General features: G+C 54.5%; 8 protein-coding genes across 8 annotated transcripts; 4 read left to right on the forward strand and 4 right to left on the reverse strand.

The window, feature by feature from the left end:
• Positions 1-285: 285 nt before the first annotated feature.
• Positions 286-3,048, forward strand: BGZ61DRAFT_346092 (uncharacterized protein; the record flags this gene model as incomplete). Its single annotated transcript, XM_046239845.1, has 3 exons — positions 286-357; positions 500-1,531; positions 1,579-3,048. 3 exons carry the CDS (start codon positions 286-288, stop codon positions 3,046-3,048), a joined length of 2,574 nt encoding a protein of 857 aa, XP_046107580.1.
• A 306-nt stretch (positions 3,049-3,354) lies between these two features.
• BGZ61DRAFT_475155 (mitochondrial ribosomal protein L27-domain-containing protein) lies at positions 3,355-3,729 on the reverse strand (the record flags this gene model as incomplete). The annotated part of the gene is made up of 2 exons (XM_046248652.1): positions 3,355-3,477; positions 3,538-3,729. 2 exons carry the CDS (start codon positions 3,727-3,729, stop codon positions 3,355-3,357), a joined length of 315 nt encoding a protein of 104 aa, XP_046107581.1.
• A 506-nt stretch (positions 3,730-4,235) lies between these two features.
• Positions 4,236-8,048, forward strand: BGZ61DRAFT_345603 (Gryzun, putative trafficking through golgi-domain-containing protein; the record flags this gene model as incomplete). Its single annotated transcript, XM_046239804.1, has 3 exons — positions 4,236-4,499; positions 4,555-6,106; positions 6,157-8,048. 3 exons carry the CDS (start codon positions 4,236-4,238, stop codon positions 8,046-8,048), a joined length of 3,708 nt encoding a protein of 1,235 aa, XP_046107582.1.
• A 67-nt stretch (positions 8,049-8,115) lies between these two features.
• On the reverse strand, positions 8,116-9,165 carry BGZ61DRAFT_446582 (uncharacterized protein). Its single transcript, XM_046245223.1, has 3 exons — positions 8,591-9,165; positions 8,286-8,496; positions 8,116-8,201 (listed from the first exon to the last, which is right to left on the reverse strand). The coding sequence occupies exons 1-2, from the start codon at positions 9,049-9,051 to the stop codon at positions 8,460-8,462; spliced, it is 498 nt and encodes a 165-aa protein (XP_046107583.1). The 5' UTR covers positions 9,052-9,165; the 3' UTR covers positions 8,116-8,201; positions 8,286-8,459.
• Positions 9,166-10,155: 990 nt separating this feature from the next.
• Positions 10,156-12,339, forward strand: BGZ61DRAFT_183766 (major facilitator superfamily domain-containing protein). Its single transcript, XM_046237714.1, has 5 exons — positions 10,156-10,600; positions 10,662-10,847; positions 10,903-10,954; positions 11,007-11,519; positions 11,584-12,339. The coding sequence occupies exons 1-5, from the start codon at positions 10,298-10,300 to the stop codon at positions 12,258-12,260; spliced, it is 1,731 nt and encodes a 576-aa protein (XP_046107584.1). The 5' UTR covers positions 10,156-10,297; the 3' UTR covers positions 12,261-12,339.
• Positions 12,340-12,400: 61 nt separating this feature from the next.
• Positions 12,401-13,582, reverse strand: BGZ61DRAFT_446585 (uncharacterized protein). Its single transcript, XM_046245224.1, has one exon. It carries the CDS (start codon positions 13,432-13,434, stop codon positions 12,418-12,420), a length of 1,017 nt encoding a protein of 338 aa, XP_046107585.1. The 5' UTR covers positions 13,435-13,582; the 3' UTR covers positions 12,401-12,417.
• A 140-nt stretch (positions 13,583-13,722) lies between these two features.
• On the forward strand, positions 13,723-15,324 carry BGZ61DRAFT_415360 (Alpha/beta hydrolase family-domain-containing protein). The gene is made up of 3 exons (XM_046243349.1): positions 13,723-14,104; positions 14,181-14,319; positions 14,377-15,324. The coding sequence occupies exons 1-3, from the start codon at positions 13,913-13,915 to the stop codon at positions 15,294-15,296; spliced, it is 1,251 nt and encodes a 416-aa protein (XP_046107586.1). The 5' UTR covers positions 13,723-13,912; the 3' UTR covers positions 15,297-15,324.
• Positions 15,325-19,135, reverse strand: BGZ61DRAFT_504442 (uncharacterized protein). The gene is made up of 4 exons (XM_046251800.1): positions 18,635-19,135; positions 17,362-18,578; positions 17,081-17,313; positions 15,325-17,028 (listed from the first exon to the last, which is right to left on the reverse strand). Exons 1-4 carry the CDS (start codon positions 19,090-19,092, stop codon positions 15,577-15,579), a joined length of 3,360 nt encoding a protein of 1,119 aa, XP_046107587.1. The 5' UTR covers positions 19,093-19,135; the 3' UTR covers positions 15,325-15,576.
• Between the last annotated feature and the right edge of the window lie 1,318 nt (positions 19,136-20,453).

A 20,453-nucleotide genomic window follows, 5' to 3' on the forward strand; every position in this document is an offset into this window, starting at 1 on the left:
TCTTGATGCTTCCGTCCCGAATTATAGCAAATCAGGGGTACCTCTAAACGAGTGCCAACGTATGTTTAGCCTGTTCGGTAGGACACATGACATCATGGGTCCGTCCCCTAGTGAGCCCAACCGCACTGGAACGCTGGGCAACTTAAGGTTCCGGGCAGGCGTTCCTACCCCTTCTGGCAGTTCTTGAGGAGTTGCCGGTCCCGTCAGCTCATATACTCAACTTCATGGAAGCACGGCAGCCAGCTTGATGGCACGTCTTGCAAATATCCAGAGTACAGCGCAGCCATGAACTCGCTCAACACCACGTCCGTCTCCTTGGCTGTGACGCCGACCGTCGTCTCGACCTTATTCTCACATGTACGTACACCATTGGCCGCGCGCACATGGCACCAAGCTGCAGAGAGCTGTGACTCCAGCTCTCGTGAAACAAGCTTCCCTACCCCTGCTCATTCGATTATATCTTCTCTGGGCGTGCAGCTAATGTGGCGATAATCCGCAGTACCTAAACAGGAAGCCCCTGAAGGAGCGTCCCACGGCGCATCTCTCATACGACGAGGGTCTCCATCTTATCCGATCGTTCCTTGAGTTTGCCTCGCATCACACGGTCGAAGAGCTCCAGGCCTTTACAGCACAATGGGTGCCGCACCCGCAATGGGTCAAGGTCGAGGATGTCACCATCTCCGATGATCAATTGAGCCGCGCGGCCGAGGTGCTACAAGCCCAGCTAGGCCCGGATGGCATTCGACAGGTTGGAGGGCCCAAGTGGTGGCAGTGGCGCAAGTCCAAGAGCAACTTGGAGGCCCAGTGGATTGAGATGCGCTCCGATGCGTACGAGCGGAAGAAGCAGGGCGGCAACTGCAGGCGTGTCATGATGTACATCCATGGCGGTGCCTACTTCTTTGGCAGTGTCGACGAACATCGGTACCAGATGCAACGACACGCCCGCAAGCTCAAGGCCCGCGTATTTGCACCTCGTTATCGACTCGCCCCTCAATTCCCCTTCCCGTGTGGCCTGCAGGATTGTCTAGCAGCGTATCTTCACCTCTTGACAGTTCAAGATCCCGATACTATAGTGCTAGCGGGTGATTCTGCCGGAGGCGGCATGGTCGTGTCGTTGCTCTGTGTGCTTAGAGACCAAGGGCTTCCGCTACCCGCCGGTGCTATCCTCATCAGCCCTTGGGTCGACTTGACGCACTCTTTCCCAAGCGTTTCCAATGATGCTCCGCTGGATTACATCCCTCAAGCTGGGTTTCATCACAAACCTTCCAGGGCCTGGCCACCTCCTAACGAAGATGAAATTGCCATACTGAGAGATGAAGCTCTAAAAAAGAAGAAGGGCAAAACCAAGGGAGACACAGGAACCCAAGAGCTCAAGGAGAAACAGCAGGCCCCCATTGCAGAAGGGAACGGGTCTCCCAGCTTGGCCAGTTCTAGATCAGCCTGGATCAATGGTGGAGCCCCTACCGACCCCGCGCAGCTTCTGTCTGTTGAAATTGATGGCAAGCTGATCAAAATTAAGGATCAGATTCAGGTATGCCGTCTTTCGCAAGTACCAAAGACCACAATTAACTGGACTAGATGTACACAACCAATGAGCTTCTTGCTCATCCTCTTGTCAGCCCGATCATGCAGCCAACCCTTGGAGGACTCCCACCGCTGCTTATCATGGTTGGAGGAGGAGAGATTCTCCGTGATGAACAAATTCACCTGGCTCACAAGTGCGCCAATCCCGAAAAGTATGCCCTGCCAGATGAGACCATGGATGAAAAGGCAAAGGCGTTGTTGAAGCGATACGAGCCGACAGATGTGCAGCTTCAAGTGTGGGATGACCTCTGCCATGTGGCCCCTACACTTAGCTTCACTCGTCCTGCCAAGTACATGTATCGATCCATTGCCCAGTTCGGCGCTTGGGCACTCGCAAGAGCCCAGAAGCGAGGGATTGAAATCATGGACGATGATGCGATATCGGTTATATCCTCCTCGGGCTCAGAAACAGAACACGAGGAACAGGGCAGTGCAGGAGGGAATGTTGAGGGTGAAATCGCCAGCGCTGATCCTGGCCATGTTGGAAAGGCCGGAGACCCTCTTCCTGCGTTCAAGAACCACATGATTCGACAGAAGGTAACCCGGCATGGTGCTACTTTACCTCTCGATCCCGAGTCTGAGCTGCCTGGCTGTACTATATCAACCAATTCTGTTGGTCTCGTTAAGGAGGGGACCGTAAAGAAGTGGCTGGAAACGAAGCAGCAAAGGGAAATCCGATATGCCACCTCAAAGGCCAAGGTCCACAAGAAGATCGTCAAGGACATGGTAGCGGGATATCATGATTTTGGCCTCGGAGAATATCCCCCTCCCAGCGCATTGGCTGGACGGAGAAGAGCTGATTCGGAGATGGTTGAGGGCAAGAAACACAAGAGCTTGGGACTGGCTATTTGGTCACTCTGGGGTTCAAAGCACGATGAGATGACAGTTGAGCGCGAACAGAAGGCAGAAAAGGCCAACGAAGAACCAGACGTCCAAGTTGCGATGCCAGACCATGGCGAAGGCGCACGCTCGTTTGCTGACATTGAAAAACAAGAGCAGCAACACCCCAGGGTACCAATTTCACGGGGTCGTTCACATCGCAGGACGGTTTTCAATGAGAACCAGACGGGCAGCATCGTGGTGGATGAGGACACTCCCGTGGCGCAGCTCCTGGAACTGCGACGAGAAAAGGAGGCAGCTGGCCTCTTAAACCCCGACTACGTACCCGAAACTGGAGTGGTAGGAAAGCGTCCGTTCCTAGACGGAATCGCGTTGCCATTCAGTCTTAATAAGGAGGCCGACACTGCCAGCATGATGACCCTTTACTCTGATACAGCTACCCCGCTTCCAGGATCGCGACCAATGAGTCCAGATGCTTTGAGCAACGCCTCTGAGCAACCGATAAAGCAAAGTGGCCTTGCGAATGAGGTGGAGTCATCAACACCAGCCCTTGAGCGGCCAGGGCTGGAAACATTCGTTACGGCAGTAGAGAGCTTGCCCCAGGCAAAAAGAGCGGATGAGTAGGAGGGTATGTAATAAAACTTTGGCATTATGTGTAGAATTGGGCCAGATTGCTTTGGTATAAGAGGGGCAGGATATCTCGAGCGTATAACCGATACCAGTGATAGTTCATAATAATTTTACAGGACAATTTCATCCAACTTGGTGTTTGGAATTGAGTACATATCATACATTGTGGTATTGTACATGGGTATATACAGCCACGCTAGAGGTCCCCAAATTCGATCCTCGAGCGCATTCATGTTCGTTTATAATCCGTAGGAGCATCCACCTCGTGCCGATAAACGCATATTGGTTGGTCGGAGTCGCTTAGTCCACGCCATTGTATCGCTTCCACTGTTCGACGTAGAATTGGGGGTCTTGAGGGCCCTTCTCGAGGCCCTGGTAGTCACCCTTCTGTGCCTTGATTTCCCGGCTCACGAAGGGAGTAAGCTGTTCCAGTAGTCAGTATCCTGTACCCCTACCGCCTCAATTATGCCGGCATCAACCCACCTTGAAATCTTTCAGGTTCTGCGGCACAGCATATGTCCGGACTTTGTTCCACTCGATCACATAGCCTCCGTACTTGGTATGCCGACCCATTGATCCAGTGCGGTTACCCTTGTAGTAGCCTTTGGCGACATCCTTGGTGGTGAGCTTCAGATGGCGGTAGCGGCCGACGGAGAGGAATTGTGTAGGTCTCATGGCGGCGGCGGGGGCTCAGCGCAATACCGGTCCGGTTGTGGGTGCGCCGGTAGGCGAGGGTAGGCGATCGGGGGGGAGAGGCTCGTCGAGGGTCGGTTCGTCGTCAGTTAATGCCGAGAGTCGCAGCGTATCGTGCATCTCGAATTTTTGGAGTGTCGGCGGTTCGTGTTGTTCCGATTCCGGGTTAGCTCCGGGCAGCAGGGGTACGGTGCCGCTCAGCTGGCGTGGGATGTTGCGCAGAGGTACCCAGCCATGACATAGTCGGGAGTACCTTTCCAGACTGGTAATTTGTAGCTCGAGGCTGCATTTGCGAGTTTGAACCTTTGAATATCGAAAATAATCGTCGGCGCAGCGTGGTTTCAACATTTTCGGTTATGGGCGACGTAAGCGGCTGGTGTGGTTGAACGAGGGGCAGCCAACTAACGTCTCCAACAGCTCCAACAGCTCTGAATTACCGACAAGACTGACGCAGCGACCCATGCCTTCGAGCTTCCGACGCGACCACCATGGACGGATACCCAGCGGGAAGTCTGGACCACAATGTCCCGTTTCTCGTAGCCGCCGGCCTCAACACTGAGACCAACGAGCTCCCACTGAATGCCGAACTGAGGGACCAGGGCATCCTCCTCCGGTCGGAGCTGCCGCCACTCGAGAGCAAGGAGGCCGAGGTGCTGGGGCAATACTTTGACGAGATCAATGCCCAGGGGAAGTCATGGAGCGGAGTTGAGAGGGAAGAGCCTCACAGGTTTCGGATCAGGACACTGGGAAGGGTACGGCAGTCCTGAACCCTTGCTCTAGATGGTGATGAATCTGACTATGGGACAGTCATTTATTTTCCCGCCTCGACGAGCTCGACTCCCCGAAGATACCGAGCCGCTCAATGTGGCGCCTACGTTGCACTCGCCGTTCTCGCCCCTGAGCCCGGTGTCGACGCTGTATCCCGACGGACTCATCGATGCGCAATGGATCAAGAAGCACCAGGAACTGGTGCCAAGCGTTTACCTCTGCTTCTATACCCTCATAAGCGACCCGACATCAACAACGCTCCATGACAACCATATCAAAGCCGATATCAACAATCTTAAAAGCGCGCTCGCAAGATCGGGATACAAGACTCGACTAGCCGTGGTTCTGCTTGGCGAGAGCGGAGCGCCTCTTTCCTTGACGGATGGGATTGCAGAGAGGCTGGAGAACATTCGAAGGGGAACCGCGATGGATCCGAAATCAGTTTTCTACATTCCACCCCAGGAATCGCCGAGTGAGCTAAAGGGCGTCATCGACAGCATTCTTGGCGTCCTGTATACCTCGGCGGTGGAGTACTATCGCGATCTTGGACGGCATGCTAGGAAGAAGCGGTCCCGTGGCATTGCTCCTCAACCAACGGTACCGCCTACGTCTGGGACATCGCAAACATTATCGCTTTCGGACTGGAACTTTCGATACGACTTCAAGTCTGCCGTCTTCGCCGAGTTTCGACAGGAGACGGATGCTGCGTTGCGATCCTTTGAGCAGGCCTACGAAGTGCTTCTAGGTCAAGATGTGCTAGATATTATTCCTAGCTGGAGTCCACGCTGGAACGAAGCCCGGTTGTTGTCTGATATTGTTGCTATTCGATGCCTGCGATGTCATATGTGGATGGGTCAGACGACACTAGCAGTTCGACGCTGGCAGTCCCATAGAGACCGCATTAGTGACTTTGTTGATCGGCGCGGACGAGGGACGAACAACTATGGATGGCAAGCCTGGGAAGCACGGTGGGCGATAGTTATGGCCAACCTAATCGAGAAGGTCGGAGTGCCAAGCCTAGCTCCTGCGACGATGACTCTCTTCCTTCAACCGGAGAAGGCTGTCCTAGGCGAGCGATTACAACCTTGGGAATTGCTGCACCATACCGGTTATTGGTATCGTATAGCAGCCCGCCATACTGTGGCTCGCCGGAGATTGGCATTCGACATGCCCGAGGAAGACAGAAATCCGCCCGATGCTACGCCTGCGTCGCTGGTGGCGAGCAAGGCATATACCTACGACACGTACATGTGTCCAGAACCATTCCAAGAGTACCCTGTGTCTGGAAGTGGAGTGAACCACTCTCAGCTAATCATCGACTGTCTCGAGAAGGCAACCGCGCAATATCAAGCCCGCAAGCAAGTGCGCATCGCAGCCGAGATATCATTAGATTGTACCAGGGAAATGGCCAACCTAGAGCGGTGGGATGATGCAGCCGAGTTGCTTCGACCACTTTGGGAGGACATGTCTTTTAGGTCCGAAGGCTGGGGCGATATCTCAGAGGAACTGTGTTGGGTCATGCGAAGAGCTGCTGCAGGAGCGGGCCGTGCAGACTTGGTAGTTGCTGCTGACTGGGAACTAATGAACAACCGTACGTATGCAGGGCATATTGTGATTGATTCGTTGCTAACCTTTTCAAAGAGTTCCACCGGCGGCCTCAATGGAGTTATGACATCAGGAGATCCTTGGAAGGAGTCACTACCCCATCCACACCATCGATTAGCCTGTCGGACGACACTACGAGGTCATTCATCTCAGCATCACTCGTCTTCCGGAATAAGGAGGGCAAGGCGGGTGAAACGTGCAGTGCACAGCTTGCCCTCACATCACATACTTTCCTCGACGCCGCTCCATTGTCGCTCGACTCGTTGAAGGTAGAATTCAATGGCAACTTGAAGCCCATCTTGCTTGAGCAAGCGTCGGCAGAAGATGATAAGCCATTAACCCACTCTGGGGTTTCTATCTCTTCAATAACACTAAAGGAGGACTTTGAAGATGACTCGGAGGATGAACTGCCATCACTGCTCACCGGAGAAGCTGACTTGACACTCAAACCCGGCCAGACCCGGGTGTTTGAGATGAAGATACCCCTCAGGGAACCGGGGATGGCTACGGCATCTTCGGTAGTTCTATACCACAAGAACGAGGCTTTCAGCCTGGACTATACATTGAGATTCCGGGATACGGATCGAATCGTCGGGTGGTATGTTGAAGGATCGGCAAGACCTAGACATGCCCGGCCACAAGCACACACAATTCAGATCCAGCCTCGACCGCCCAAGATGGAGGTTAAGCTGGTAGAGCCATTGGGACAGTACTACGCAAACGAGCCGATCGAGCTACAGATTGAGTTGCTCAACGCTGAGGACGAATCAGCTAGCGTGAAGCTGGATGTGCATCTATTCGGCAAGGATGTTCCTGCAGTCCGAGTATTGGCAGAAGGTCACGAAGGGGCCGCCGAAGCTGCGGAGGCGGAGTCCAAGATATCAGGGCTCGTTCTCGGGTCCGTCAAGAGCACCTCCTCGTTCAAGGTGGTAGTCAACCTCGAACCGGCAAAGGCTCCTACTACGCTTGACCTACACTTGAGGGCGTCGTACCACCTTGCGTCTGATTCTGCAACCTCCATCATGCAGACACTGCCGATTCAGTTGAATGTGGTCAATGCATTTGAGGCAAACTACGACTTGGTTCCACGACTACACCCGGAGCCTTGGCCCAGCTTGTTTGACTACGAGGGACTTCTGGAGGCGCATGAGGGCAACACCGTTGCTGCCGCCAAGGGTTTCGCGCAAAAATGGTGCTTGTTGTGTCACTATGCGTCATTTGCACAGGAAGACTTGAAGGTGGTCGAAATGGAGTTGGAGGTACTCTCGTGCGTGGGCGGCGCAAGATGCAACGTAGTCCAAAGGCCCAGCGTGTTGCAAGACGGAGTCCTCGTTGCACCTAAGACGTTGCATGAGGCACAGTTCGATCTGGTGGCCCAGAAACTCAGCCTGGACGATCGACAACCCGTCACACTGGACCTGGCGTTTGTCATCCAATGGCAGCGAAAGAGCCGACCCGATGGGGTGGTCAACACTACGAAGATGCCAGTCGGGAAATACCTAGTGTTGGGCACGGAGCCGCGGGTGCTAGCATCGGTGTACCACAGCTCAGGGGACAACCCTAGTCTGGTGCAGCTAGATGTGACGATTGAGAACCCGTCAAACCACTTCCTGACATTTGGGTTGACGATGGAGCCCAGTGACCAGTTTGCCTTCTCGGGGTCGAAGCAGACGACATTGAACCTGCTCCCTCAGTCGCGGCGGAGAACTACGTACCGGATGCTGCCGCTGGTGAACGGAACGTGGGTGCGACCGGGGCTAACGGTGCGCGACAAGTATTTCCAGAAGGTTTTGCGGATCATCCCGACAGAGGGGATGAAGATTGATAAAGATGGGCTGCTGATATGGGTACCGGGGCAGATGGCTGAGGGCAAGGACGGGAATGGGGGAGCTGATGAGGATACAGAAACGAAAGGGGAAACTACGTGATCGGAATCCAACTAGAGGTGCGAGCATTGGCGTGGTTGTGTAGGGCGTGTCAGAACTGCAGGCATCTAATGTAGAAGAACTTGACGGAATAGATGGTGGTGGGAGGCAACGAAGCTGTCACGAGGAACGTCGACATGATATTTCGCATTTCCTCTTGGCGTGTGTAAGCGCATATGCAGATGGCGCAGGTGACATGACAATTCTCCAGATTTCAACAAAGTGCACAGGTGAGCTTACGTGTGACGGGAAACAATAGGGTGCGAAAAAGAAGGCGTCGTATCGGCGTCATCCATGGTTGAATGTCAGCCGCTACCACATGATCGGGCAGCGAGAGACAAGTGCGGTGTGGTGGCTGCGGAGGGAGAGGGTGTGATGCTGCGCGGAGAGAGTCGATGTCGTCATTATCCCATATCAATTTGCTTGATAGTAACAGGACTCGCAAGGAGAGCTGGGGATTTAATTAGCCTTGCCAGATATGAGTTTGGCGGCGTATGTGTGGTGCGTCAAATCAAGCCACGGATCGGGCTTGGGATGGACTTAACCAGTTATCCGCGAGGCGTCGGATCCGGGCGTGGAGTCTCTCCGAACTGGATCGGCCGGGTTTCGCAGGATCTGACTTGCAGATGGGCTGCAGCTTGTGAAGTTGTGCACGGGTGAACAAAAGCCACATGTGGAGAAAATGCCACGGCGACGGGTTTCGTGTTGCCGGCATTAAGACACCACAAAGTGCGAGCCGCGAGAAATGATCCAGACCATCGATCTCAGCTGGCAGCGGTCTCGAGCTGGCATCGTGGATTCGCGGGTGGATCGTGCGTGATCCACCTGCTAGGACGAGGGTGGTAAGTATTAGCGTGAGCCTTGTAAGGCAAGGGGAGTGAAAGAATGCGAGAAACGAGAGCGAAAGATGAAAGAAAGGAGAGGGATCAGGACTGAGATGCGACAGAGACAGCACCCGGCAGCGAACACCACGAGATGGGTTTAAGGAACCCAGAGATTCATCCATCAACCGCCATAATCAATCAGCTCCACACGACCCCTTACACGAGCAATACGAGCAGCGAAAACAGTCAGCTTCCCCACGCGAGAATTAAACAATGTCAGCGAAAAAGAAATAGCCGTATCAAATCTTAAATCCATGACTCTTCTGAGACCATGTTCGCACATCGCACATTAGCCCGCCCGCGTTGACTCACTCGCTCAAACGCCCCCAAGCGTGGGTTGCCTGATTGGGCGCCACGAAACCACCACCTCGGACATCGGCCTTGTCGCAAGTCCGCGTTGTCCAGCGTTGCGTTTGGCTGACCGGGGGAGGAGGAGGATAACGCACTACGCACTACCACCTCCAAGCTTACAAGCTACAGCTACAGGCTTCCGCGCTTGCAAAGTGCTGCCAATCGGGCGTCCTTACTACATTCACGACCGCCGAGCCTCGTCGCGGATGAACAAGCGTCCGTCGTCCGCTCTTCATCCATGTCCCGGGTGCTCTTACACGCTGCGCACACGCCCATGGCCGAACGTGTCCCTGGCTTGGAACCTTACTTGGATCCTCATCCATGGACAACGGCAGTATAACTGCTGGATATACGACGTAGCAGCAGGTAGTGAAGCAATAAGGGGGTGGACCTCGTTGCGCGTCGTAGTGCGTAACAAGTGCGAAGTGCGAGCTGCAATGGCAACGGACCAAAGTCGAGCCGCTCATTGCGAGGGCGCCCGCAAGTCCAGTCCGCTACCAGTGCACCGCCCAGCCCACTCCAACCCATTGTTTTGTTGTTTTTGGTGCCATTGGGGCGCCCTTGGTTGAAGCCCGGAGATTTTTGCGTCTGCGTTTTGCGGTTCCAGTTGCTAGCGTCATCTGATGTACTCGACTCGACCCGACAGCTCCTTCCTCCATCACTTGTATTTAACTTTGGCCATCCGTCGTCCATGATCCAAAAACCGCCACTCCAGATCTCCTTCACCATCATCACCAACCGGCATCTGGCATCACATCTTGCATCCCTAAGAGCACAGCCAGTTCGCTTCCTCCTCACCACGCCGTAAACGAGACCCGGAGTCTGGACCGTTTTGGATCTCACAGCATCGACTAGATCCACTGCGGCGCTTTTCTCTCAGCTTACACCCAGCTCGCTCCCCTTGCGAGTCCGCTCTTTTATTATTTAATAATAAATATCCCTTAGCTCCCTCCTTCACTCCCAAGGTGGCACAACATACCGCACTCTCCCGTCCCCAATCATCAGCCATCTCTCGCCATGGCTGTCGCCGCCACCGACGAGAAGCGCAGTGAGCGCCTCTCCTCAGACGACAAGACTGAGGTTGGCTCCGCCATCTTAGATCCGACTTCTGACGCCAAGCTCGACTCCGAGAAGCGTCAGACCGAGCAGGTCGACGCTCAGAATGGCGCCCAGGACACACCCGACTACCCAGGCGGCCTCAAGTTGGTCCTGATCCTCTTCTCCCTGTGCCTGGCCATCTTCCTCGTTGCCCTGGACCAAACCATCATTGCCCCTGCTCTGGGCGCCATCACCGCCGAATATGGCAGTGTCAAGGATATTGTAAGCTCGCTTCCTCTCCACTAATCAACCAACATCACACTCCAGACTAACACATTTCAAGGGTTGGTATGGCTCTGCCTACTTGCTCACCACCACGGCTCTTCAGCCCATGTATGGAACTATCTACAAGCTATTCAACGTCAAGTTGGCCTACCTGGCTGCCGTCTTCATCTTCGAGGTTGGCAGCTTAATCTCCGCCGTGGCTCCCTCTTCCGTCGCCTTCATTGTCGGTCGTGCCATTGCCGGTGTATGTTTATTCTCAACCCGACTCGATTCCAACCGTGAACTAACTGTCTCTTCAGATTGGATGTGCTGGTCTCTTTTCCGGTTCCATCGTCATCTTGTCCCTCATCAGTTTGTTTTACCCACCACCGTTAACTGGCAAATTATACTTACGCATCTCCAGTGCCTCTTGAGAAGCGACCTCTTGCTTTCGGCCTCATCGGTGGCATGTGGGGTATTGCCAGTGTTGCTGGTCCTCTCCTCGGCGGTGCCTTCACCGAGCACGCCACCTGGCGCTGGTGCTTTTACGTCAATCTGCCCATCGGTGGTCTCGCCATGATCATCGTCTTCTTCTTTGTCCACGTCAACCGCAACTCGGCCGAAACCAAGGATATGACCTTCTCCGCCCGTCTTCGTCAGCTTGACCTCTACGGTGCCGCCATCTTCATCCCCGCCATTGTCTGCCTCCTGCTCGCCCTCCAGTGGGGCGGCGCCGACTACGCATGGAGCAACTCCCGCATAATTGGCCTCTTCGTTGGCTTCGGCCTCATGATTGCCGTTTTCATCGGCATCCAGTTCTGGCAGGGCGATCAAGGAACCCTGCCTCCCCGCCTGTTCAAGAACCGCAACGTCTTGCCTGCCATGTTGTTCTCCATGTTCTTCGGTGCGGCCTTCTTCCCCCTTATCTACTACCTCTGTAAGTCTAGCCGTCATGCCACATCGCTTCTATCTCCATGACCACAACTAATTATCCGCAATAGCCCTCTACTTCCAGGCGATCCAAGGTGTTAGCGCTGTGCAGGCCGGAATTAAGATTCTACCACTGCTGCTTTCCACTGTTCTCATCTCCATCGTGGCTGGTGGTCTCATCACGGCCATTGGATACTACAGCGTCGTCATTATTCCTTGCATGATTCTCAACACCGTTGGTTGCGGCATGATCACAACCCTCGACGTCGACTCCCCCATGAGGGAATGGTTTGGTTACCAGGTTATCGCGGGTCTCGGCATTGGCGCGGGCTTCCAAATCGGTGTGCTTGTTGTCCAGACTGTCCTTCCTCAGGAATGGGTCCCTGTTGGCACTGCTTGCGTCCAATTCTTCCAGGCCTTTGGCGGCGCCATCTTTATTGCTGTTGCACAGACCCTCTTCCAGAACGGTCTCATCGACCACCTCAACGCCAGTAATATTGGTATCGATCCTCACGTCTTCATCAACAGTGGTGCCTCCCAAGTCAAGGAAGTTCTTCAGAAGATGGGCCGTGAAGATGCTTACGATACCGTCATCGAGGCCTACATGTCCGGCCTTCGAGACACCTTCTACATCTCGCTTTCTTGTGCCGGATGTGCGTTGATCGCGTGCTGCTTCCTGCAGTGGAAGTCAGTTAAGAAGGATGCCGACGGCAATGACCGCAAGCCTGAGCCCGCCGTCCCCGTCTAAGAAGACGAGGCATCTTTCTAGGAAACGCGGCGTTTGATATAGAGGATACCCGGATAATCTCCACCCTGCATCGCATCTTGCGCCATGCGCTAGTCTTGTAATCATAGCATATCGTCCAATATTTAATTATGGAATAATAGACGTCGTTTTCGACAATTCATTGCGTGTCATCCGGTGGCTTGTCCCATGATTTCCGTTTTGCTCTCTTCTTTGAAACCGGCTCACCTCCCACAAACTTGAGTACCCAGTTTTTGACGTGCTTGGTCTTTTCCAACTGAGGATGTACCTGACCTCTTCTCGCAAAGTCCTTCGTGGAGTAATGTCCCGAGCCGTCCCGCCTCCACAGCAGATTCACCTTGGTCATGTCCTTGCGTAGGCTCTGGCCATAGACCTTGCCGCGGAAGACGTGCAGGGCCACATTCTGCATCAACACCACGTCCTGGCGCCTCAGACTACGCACCTGGGTCTCGGTTGCGTTGTCGTTGGAGAGCCAGAACGTCACAGCAAAGCCGGACTTCGTATCGTCGCCAACGAGGACCTCGACGAGGGCGAGCACTCTGCCCCACCGGGTAGTGACCGTCCTGGGCTGGGCAATCGAGAGCACGCCCACGATGAGGTTGAGCGTGACAATCTGCGGGCTGAGGGCTTGGATCCGACGCGCGGAAGGGATGTCTTCCAGGTCGGACAGATGGCAAGGTACAGGCGCCGAAGCGGTGCCCGGCTGGTCTGTTGACGATGTAGTCATAAATGAAGTGTCTGTTGTTGAGCTCTGTTCATAGGACTCCAGTTGTGACGATGGGATCGAGTTGTGCACGGCGAGGGAGTGGTCATAGAACTGCGACAGCACGTCATGCGCGCCTTCGCTGTCGAGAGACGGTATTTGCCCGTCAAACGAGACATCAGCCGTGGTGAAGAACTCAGGTCGGCTAGGTAGGAGATAGTCACTGATGTCGTGGGTCTGGCTGAAGCCTGTGTGCAGCGGCTGTCTCGTGAGCGGGAGTGACCGCCACGCTACTTGCGACGACGACGACGGAGAGGGCTGCAGCTTTGGCTGTCCATTGGGGATGCCGAGGAATGCGGCAAAGGCATCGTCGAGTTTTTCCAGGGTGCAGGATTCGGGTTTGAGCGATGAGGCCGGGGGAGCGCCCACGAAGAACATGACTCGAGGAGCCATGGTGTTGTGCTTCAGGGTAGGCGGCCGTGGATGGGGTCAAGCATTCTTGGCATCACATGACCTGATAGTCACCGGTGCTTTCTTTAAGAGAGTGATTTTCTCGCTGTTGTGAAGCTATTTTCGGGTCGTCGTCGTCGTTGTCGTCGAATCTAAGTGGAGTTGAGATTCACGATTCATGCATGTCCCGGCGTCGCGTTCCGTTCTCAGTAAGCCGAGGCCTGGCTCCTCCCCCACACGTTCCGCGGTCCCCGGTCCCCACCCTACACCTTGCCGAGGCCTCGCAATCCTAGCAATCTACACGTCGTGTCGCTCCAACCACCACCGGACTTCTCTTTCATCAACCACTCACTCCATGGCGACATTTCAATCATCATAAAGAAGGCAACTCGATCAATCAAACGCCATACCTCGCCCTGCTCATTTATAGGTCTCACGGCGACATACAAGGCCACTCTTTGCACGTCTTAGACCCGCCATCATGTCTGCCATCTTCGACATCAAGGAGCACACCATTGAGGCCGCACATATACGAGAATTCGCCCGTGCAACCGCCAATTCTCAGGATGAGAGGCTTCTACTGCACATCAAGCAGTATACCCCCAAGGATAACCCCAACCCGCAGAAGGGTGATGTAACTATCATTGGTGGTCATGCCAATGGCTTTCCGAAGGTCCGCAGCCCTCGCCGCAGCCTCCCTGGTAGACTTTGGCTTCAATGAGCGCTCAATTAACTGGCTTGGAATATAGGAGCTCTATGAACCCCTCTGGGAAGAAGTGTACCATGAAGCCAAGAGTCGCAACGTTCGTATCCGCAGTATTTGGATCGCCGATACGGCATGGCAAGGCCAGAGCGGCATCCTAAATCAGGATGCCCTCGGAAATGACCGTAAGCTTTTTCAACCCTTCACTACCACTCAAATTTCCCTGCTGATGCATTTGTTAGCTGGATGGCTGGACTATGCTCGGGATATCCTCCACATGATCAACACATTCCGCCCGCCACCTCCCATCATGGGAATGGGCCACTCATTTGGCGGCAACGCTCTAGCAAATGTCTCGTTGCTCCACCCGCGTCTTTTGACATCACTTGTCCTGCTTGACCCTGTCGTCTCCCGCTACGCATCTTCCCCAGATAGCAAAGCGATGGGGCCTGCTGCCAGTAGCATGCACCGCCGCGAGGTCTGGCCATCGCTCAAGGACGCCGAAGCTTCCTTCAAACGCAGCCCATTCTACAAGTCCTGGGATCCCCGGGTGCTTGAGCGGTGGGTTGATTTCGGGATAAGACAAATCCCGGGCCAAGACGCCGTCACCTTGACTACGACGAAGCACCAAGAGGTATTTACCTTTCTCCGACCAAGCTGGGACGCGTACGACGCCCAGGGCAAGACCATCATCCATCCCGAACTCGTTCCGGATCTGAACCCCAACCTGAATGAAAAGTACCCGACGTACCCGTTCTACCGGTCGGAGGGTGCCAGCACTGTAGACCGCCTCCCGAATGTACGGCCCAGCGTGCTCTACGTCTTCGGCGGCAAAAGCGACATTTCCCCCATCCATCTCCAGGACGAGAAGATGGCCATCACCGGTGCAGGACTTGGCGGGAGTGGTGGCGCCAAGGCCGGCCGCGTGAAGAAGGTCGTGGGCGACTACGGCCACTTGATACCCATGGAGAGCCCCAAGTTCTGCGCGCAGGCGGCTGCGGAGTGGATCGAAGCTGAGTTGCAGCGGTGGTGGGTGGAGGAGCGCAAGTATGAAGAGTGGACGCGGAAGTCGGCGGCCGAGAAGACTACCATCTCGGAGGAGTGGCATAAATATTTGAGTAAGCCGGAGAGAAAAAACGGGAAGAACAAGGCAAAGATCTAAAGTAGACCAAACACGTGTATTACAGTTCCATAGAGACTGAGTTGGCATATACCAAGTCATCAGTCCAAGCTAATATTACAGCAACATGATCCCTCTCGGTTGTTGGTACTTGTTCACCCATTCTCAACCAAGCTAGTCGTGATAGTCTTCATCCTGAAGTTGCAAAAACTAAGCCAATGCCGTAGCAGGCTCATCATAACGTCGCCACAAACCAAGCAATAGCAGTCGTCACTCATCAACAATATCGTCAACCAATTCCCAAGGCCTTGTTCGGCCGCAACTAGATGTAGTACATTGAGTCCCGCAGGTTTTCGTGAACCTGCTTACCACCGCCTCCAATACTCGATGCCGGGCCGGCTGTTGTGACACTCTCCAAATCGCTGACGTCGGAAAACTCAGGGCGGTGCACTCTCGCTCGCGTGCAGACAATGTCTGCGTAGTACGCCGGGGGGCAAATGCTCACGGCCTTTGTCGCCCGACCGAATAGGTAGCAAAGCTCGTGGGTGAACTTTTCGAGTTCGTTGGCTGCCTCGCTCTTGTACTTGGGTCGGAAAATCTCGTCGAGGAGCACCGTGTAATGCGCAGGGCGAGCTGTGCCCTTGATGGCTGCGTGAGCCGTGAGGAAGAAATCCCAGTATCGCGCTTGTGTGACGCCTCGATCCACAACGGTGCCGTTCTCGATGTTCATGTGCTTGGGCAAATTCTTCTCCGTCGTGGGATAAAACCGCGTCTGGTGGCGCTTCACAGAGACAACAATGGTCAAGAGGGGCTGCATCTTCGCCGAGTACAGTGCCCCGCAAGCCTCCTTGATGAGTGGGAGCTCCTTCTCAAGGACCTGTCCAAATTGACCCTCCGAGACGCCATCACGGAAGATGACAATGTTTTCCGGCAGCTGACCCTTGTTGTGTTTCTGCCACAGCTGCAGCCGCGACTTGAAGGCATCGACAAGCTGCTGTCCGAGCATCTCCTGCTTAGACGCTTGCTCCCACGAAATCGACGGCCACTGCCCCATATCGCGATCAATGCTGGCGACCAGGCCAACCAAGCTGGGTATCTCGTCACTCTTGCCGGCGGGCATGTTGGTTGGATGGGTGACGTCGTATCCCACCACAATAGTCTTGCCGCCCTTCAGAAGATCGAGATCATCACGGAGCTTGTGGTTGACACCTCCAGCCTTGAGGTTCCACTTGAGCGCCACGTTTGCGAAATATCCCGGACTGCTGCCGCCGAACTTCTTGAAATGGCCCTGCACGCAGCTGGTTTGGATACCATACGTGCAGTCTCCGAGGGTCTTGACCTTGGCATACACCTCGCTGTCCATGCTCCCAAGGATGACGAGGAGAAACTGGATCCCGTTCTGCTTAGCCCACGAGAAGAAGCCCTCCAGCGCACTCCCATAGACGACATTATCGGCTGACATGGCCTCGGTTGGAGGTGTCACCATGGAAGTGTTGATGTTGATTCCCATGTCGCTCATGAACCTGGCAAAGTCTTCCACAACTGGGCGAGCAACCGGGCCTGCTCGGTCAGGCACGATGTTCACAAACGACCAGCGGTTGATCATGGTCCCGGACTTGAAGACTTTGACGTCCCTCATGTTCCAGGACGCGTTCATGGGGCGCACGTGGAGCGGCTTGGGCTTCTTCTTCTCCATGTATGTAACCCCTGGGCAGGGAAGAACTCGCCCTTGCACCGTCAAGAGATGTTTGTCGACAGAGATGCCGAATTGATCCTATACGAGTAAGTTTGGTTATTCCACAATAAAGATATCCCGGAAGTCATACAAGTGAGCCATCGTCGAGTCCTAGGGCTCCCCGCCCATCATTTGTGATCGAGAAAGCGTTGGCGTAGGGAGACCGGCAAGCAAAGTTGACCATGTCGGTGGTCTCTCTGGGCATCAACTTAGCCTTGACAGACTGTCCTGGCTGGATTTCCACAAATTCAGCGGGGACGTAAGTCGGCTTGTCAGCACTGCCCATGTTGAGTAGCGGGTAGTCCTTCAGCGAAACATTGTACTCTGATTGTATGTTAGTATGGGGAAGTATTTGAGAGATGAGTAACTCACTTTCTTTGTAATAATCAAATACTGAAACGTATCGACCCTGTTGTCCCGGCGTCTCCATCCAGAACTGAACATTTCGGGGCCCAACAAACTCCCAGTCGCGATCGAAGACAGGGAGGTTTTGTCCCTTCGATCGACGAAGTTCAGAGGCCGTGGCAAGGCTGTGGATGGACTTCTGACTGCGGATCTGCTTTCCATTGGCCAGTGTCATATTCACCCAGACCCGGGCCTTGGGGAGGAACTTGGAGATGAGACGCAAAAGCCGCATAGTGCGACGGTCCGTTCTTGGGGCCGCCCTGACTTGGAGATTTTCGAAAATTTCGTTCACCTTTCCGGCGAGTCTGAAGACTCCATGGGTGACGTTGACGTTAAGAAGTAGGCGCCCTGTGCCAAGTCGAACTGATTGGAAAAAACCACGCGCAGCTTGAAGAGTTCGGTTGTCGGAAAGGAGAGGTGTTGCAATGCCGCCATTCTTGAAAGAGAAGAAGCGAGAGCTTCCAACTGGACTGATCTCATCGACTCTGGATCTAGGCCCGAAACCGAAGATGACGTTGAAGGCATCAACAACTTCCGGGTATCGAGGGAGAGCATGATCTTCGGAGTCAGGAACGCTGGAGCCAAGGTACTTCAGCATGTCATCAACTCGTACCTCGGCAGGCCCGTGGAAGGTGACCTCGAAGGTCTCAAGCCTGTCGGGGTTGTTCTGAGAAGGGATTGACAGACGAAGTGGGTTGTTCTCAAGGTTGAGTTTCTGAAGCGAGACCAGCTGGGATTTGAACTCAGTGGCCAGCACCAACGACTTGTCCATCTTTGAAAGCTCGACGAGGGCCTCGCGAATGACGAAGTAGAGCTTCCGACCCTTGACCTCCTTGGTTTGAGGTCTGGCTGGACCCTTAGACTTGCCTTTCCCCTTAGGTTTAGCAGGGGCCGTTTCCTCAGTCTGAATCTGAGTCACGTCCATGGTGTACTTGTAGAGGGTACCAAGCTTAGTGACGATTCGGAAGTAGTTGGCCCAGAGGACCACAGCAGTACCGCGTGTTCCATAGGCAGGCCGAGCAGGAAACTGTTCCTGGGACAGAGAAGTGGTGCTTCCCTTGGCTTGCACCTTAAGCTTGCCCATCTTGGAGACCACCTGTGTCATTGAGGCAGTCTGTTGAGTTACGACCTGTTGCTCAAGCTCGCTAATTGCGAGATCTGGCTCAGGAACAGCTCCATCGATGCTATACAGGTTAGCAATGTCAAACGACAAACTTGATGAGCTCTCAAGATAACTTACGTGAAGACGGGTTTCTCGGGAGGCCCACTGCTCTGGAATCCACCACGGCCACGGCCACCTCCGCGTCCACGATCGAACCCTCCGCGTCCACGGTCGAACCCTCCACGTCCGCGGTCGAAGCCACCACGTCCACGGTCAAACCCTCCCCGACCACGACCGCGATCAGATTCACCGCGTCCAGGGCCACTGAAACCTCCGCGAAAACCACCGGTGTGGCCTTCGTCTCCACGGCCCGCTCCACGGCCTCTTCCTCCGCGTTGGCCATCGAAGGGGGCTCCCCCACGACCATCACCGCGCCCGCCTCCACGGCCATCACCGCGCCCGCCTCCACGGCCATCACCGCGCCCTCCTCCACGACCACCTCGGCCTCCACCTCGAGAGTCTTGAGGACCACCAGGACCACCACGTCCCCGACCTCCTCGACCGCCTCGACCACCTCGGTCGCCTCTATCGGCCATGGCCAAGTCGAAGGGTGTCGTTTACGAGATCAGAGGATTGGCGGGCGAGGAAAGGGATGGGGGACAAGTGGGGGAAGTAAATATAACTGAGAGGTTGGGTGAAGGGACAACTCGTATGCCTCGACGCCACGCAGGCGGTTAGGAAGACGAAAAGATGAGAGAAATCAAAGAGTAGTGGGATGTCGAAAAGTTGAGAGGCAAGAGGTGAAAGGAGAGAAAGAGATTGAGAAATGGAGTGAGGTGGGAGGTAAGTGTGAGCTAAGCGGGTTGAGCTGAGGTGATTGGCGATGCACGCAACAACAGGTGCGTGCAGCTGTCCAGGCGTGGCGCAGTGAACAAAGAGGCAGATGCAGGCGAGCCAACAACCACTAAATGAATTGACGAGGCTGTGAACGCTTGGGCCTGGTCTGGTTGATGATCTGGATATGGCAGTCTGTAACGTAGGACTTTAGGTCTGTAGATCGGGGGATTATTTTCGGTGGAGCTGGAGCTCATCTTGTAGTTTATTCTAGGCGTGGAGCCGGATGAAGCACCTTGGCGAGTTCCAGAATTGAACCAGTGAAACGTTCCGTGGCGACTAGCCTTACATCATCTTTCAATCATTCCTCGATTACAGCCAGACTGCCAAACATACACCACACCTAGTCTGAAAGAGGAAGAGTGCAGCACCACCAGAGTTTGGTGGCCCAATTCCCCGATTGATTCTAGTAGTATTGCAACAACAGATCGCAACCGATTTCCGGCTTAGCCGAAGGTATAGCTGGGGCCTTTCTGTACAAATACCAACTTCAAAAAATAGCGGAAATCGCATCACCAAATTCCATTGGTACTGTTCCATCTTCTTTCAGACTAGGTGTGGTGTATGCTTGCGTAGTCCGGCAGGCGCTGCGTACATTTTGATCAGGTGGTGGGCCTCCCGCTGCCTGATCCTTGATGAAATAGCGGTCGACTTCCAGCCCAACATTCCACTTCAAGGGCGGATACGGATATACAACAACCAGTCCAGCCAGCGCTGGATCGAGATGCGGGAAATTCACACTTCACACGAAGCTTCAATAGAACTACAGTATTCACTTATGCAATTTTTACAATCCAGGAGCTATGCCTCTGCACGAGGACTAGGATTCCGCCTGATAACGGAATGGGCTCTCTCCCTTCATTGTGCGTCTCTAGACAGTATGTTTGCTTCTTCCCGTGCAGGGTATATGATTAGGATAAAGCCCCGCCCTAACCCTGCCATGGAAAATGCAAAACAGTGCAGAACGCAAGAAACCTGTGAGCTGACTGGGCAGCAGAGATGAGCCCTGTTAACTTGGAGCGTCGGCACGCGGCCCGCCTCCGTTCGGCGGGTCATCCGGCTC

Source organism: Ilyonectria robusta, assembly GCF_021365365.1.
Source record: "Ilyonectria robusta strain PMI_751 chromosome Unknown BGZ61scaffold_5, whole genome shotgun sequence".
Lineage (NCBI taxonomy): Eukaryota > Fungi > Ascomycota > Sordariomycetes > Hypocreales > Nectriaceae > Ilyonectria > Ilyonectria robusta.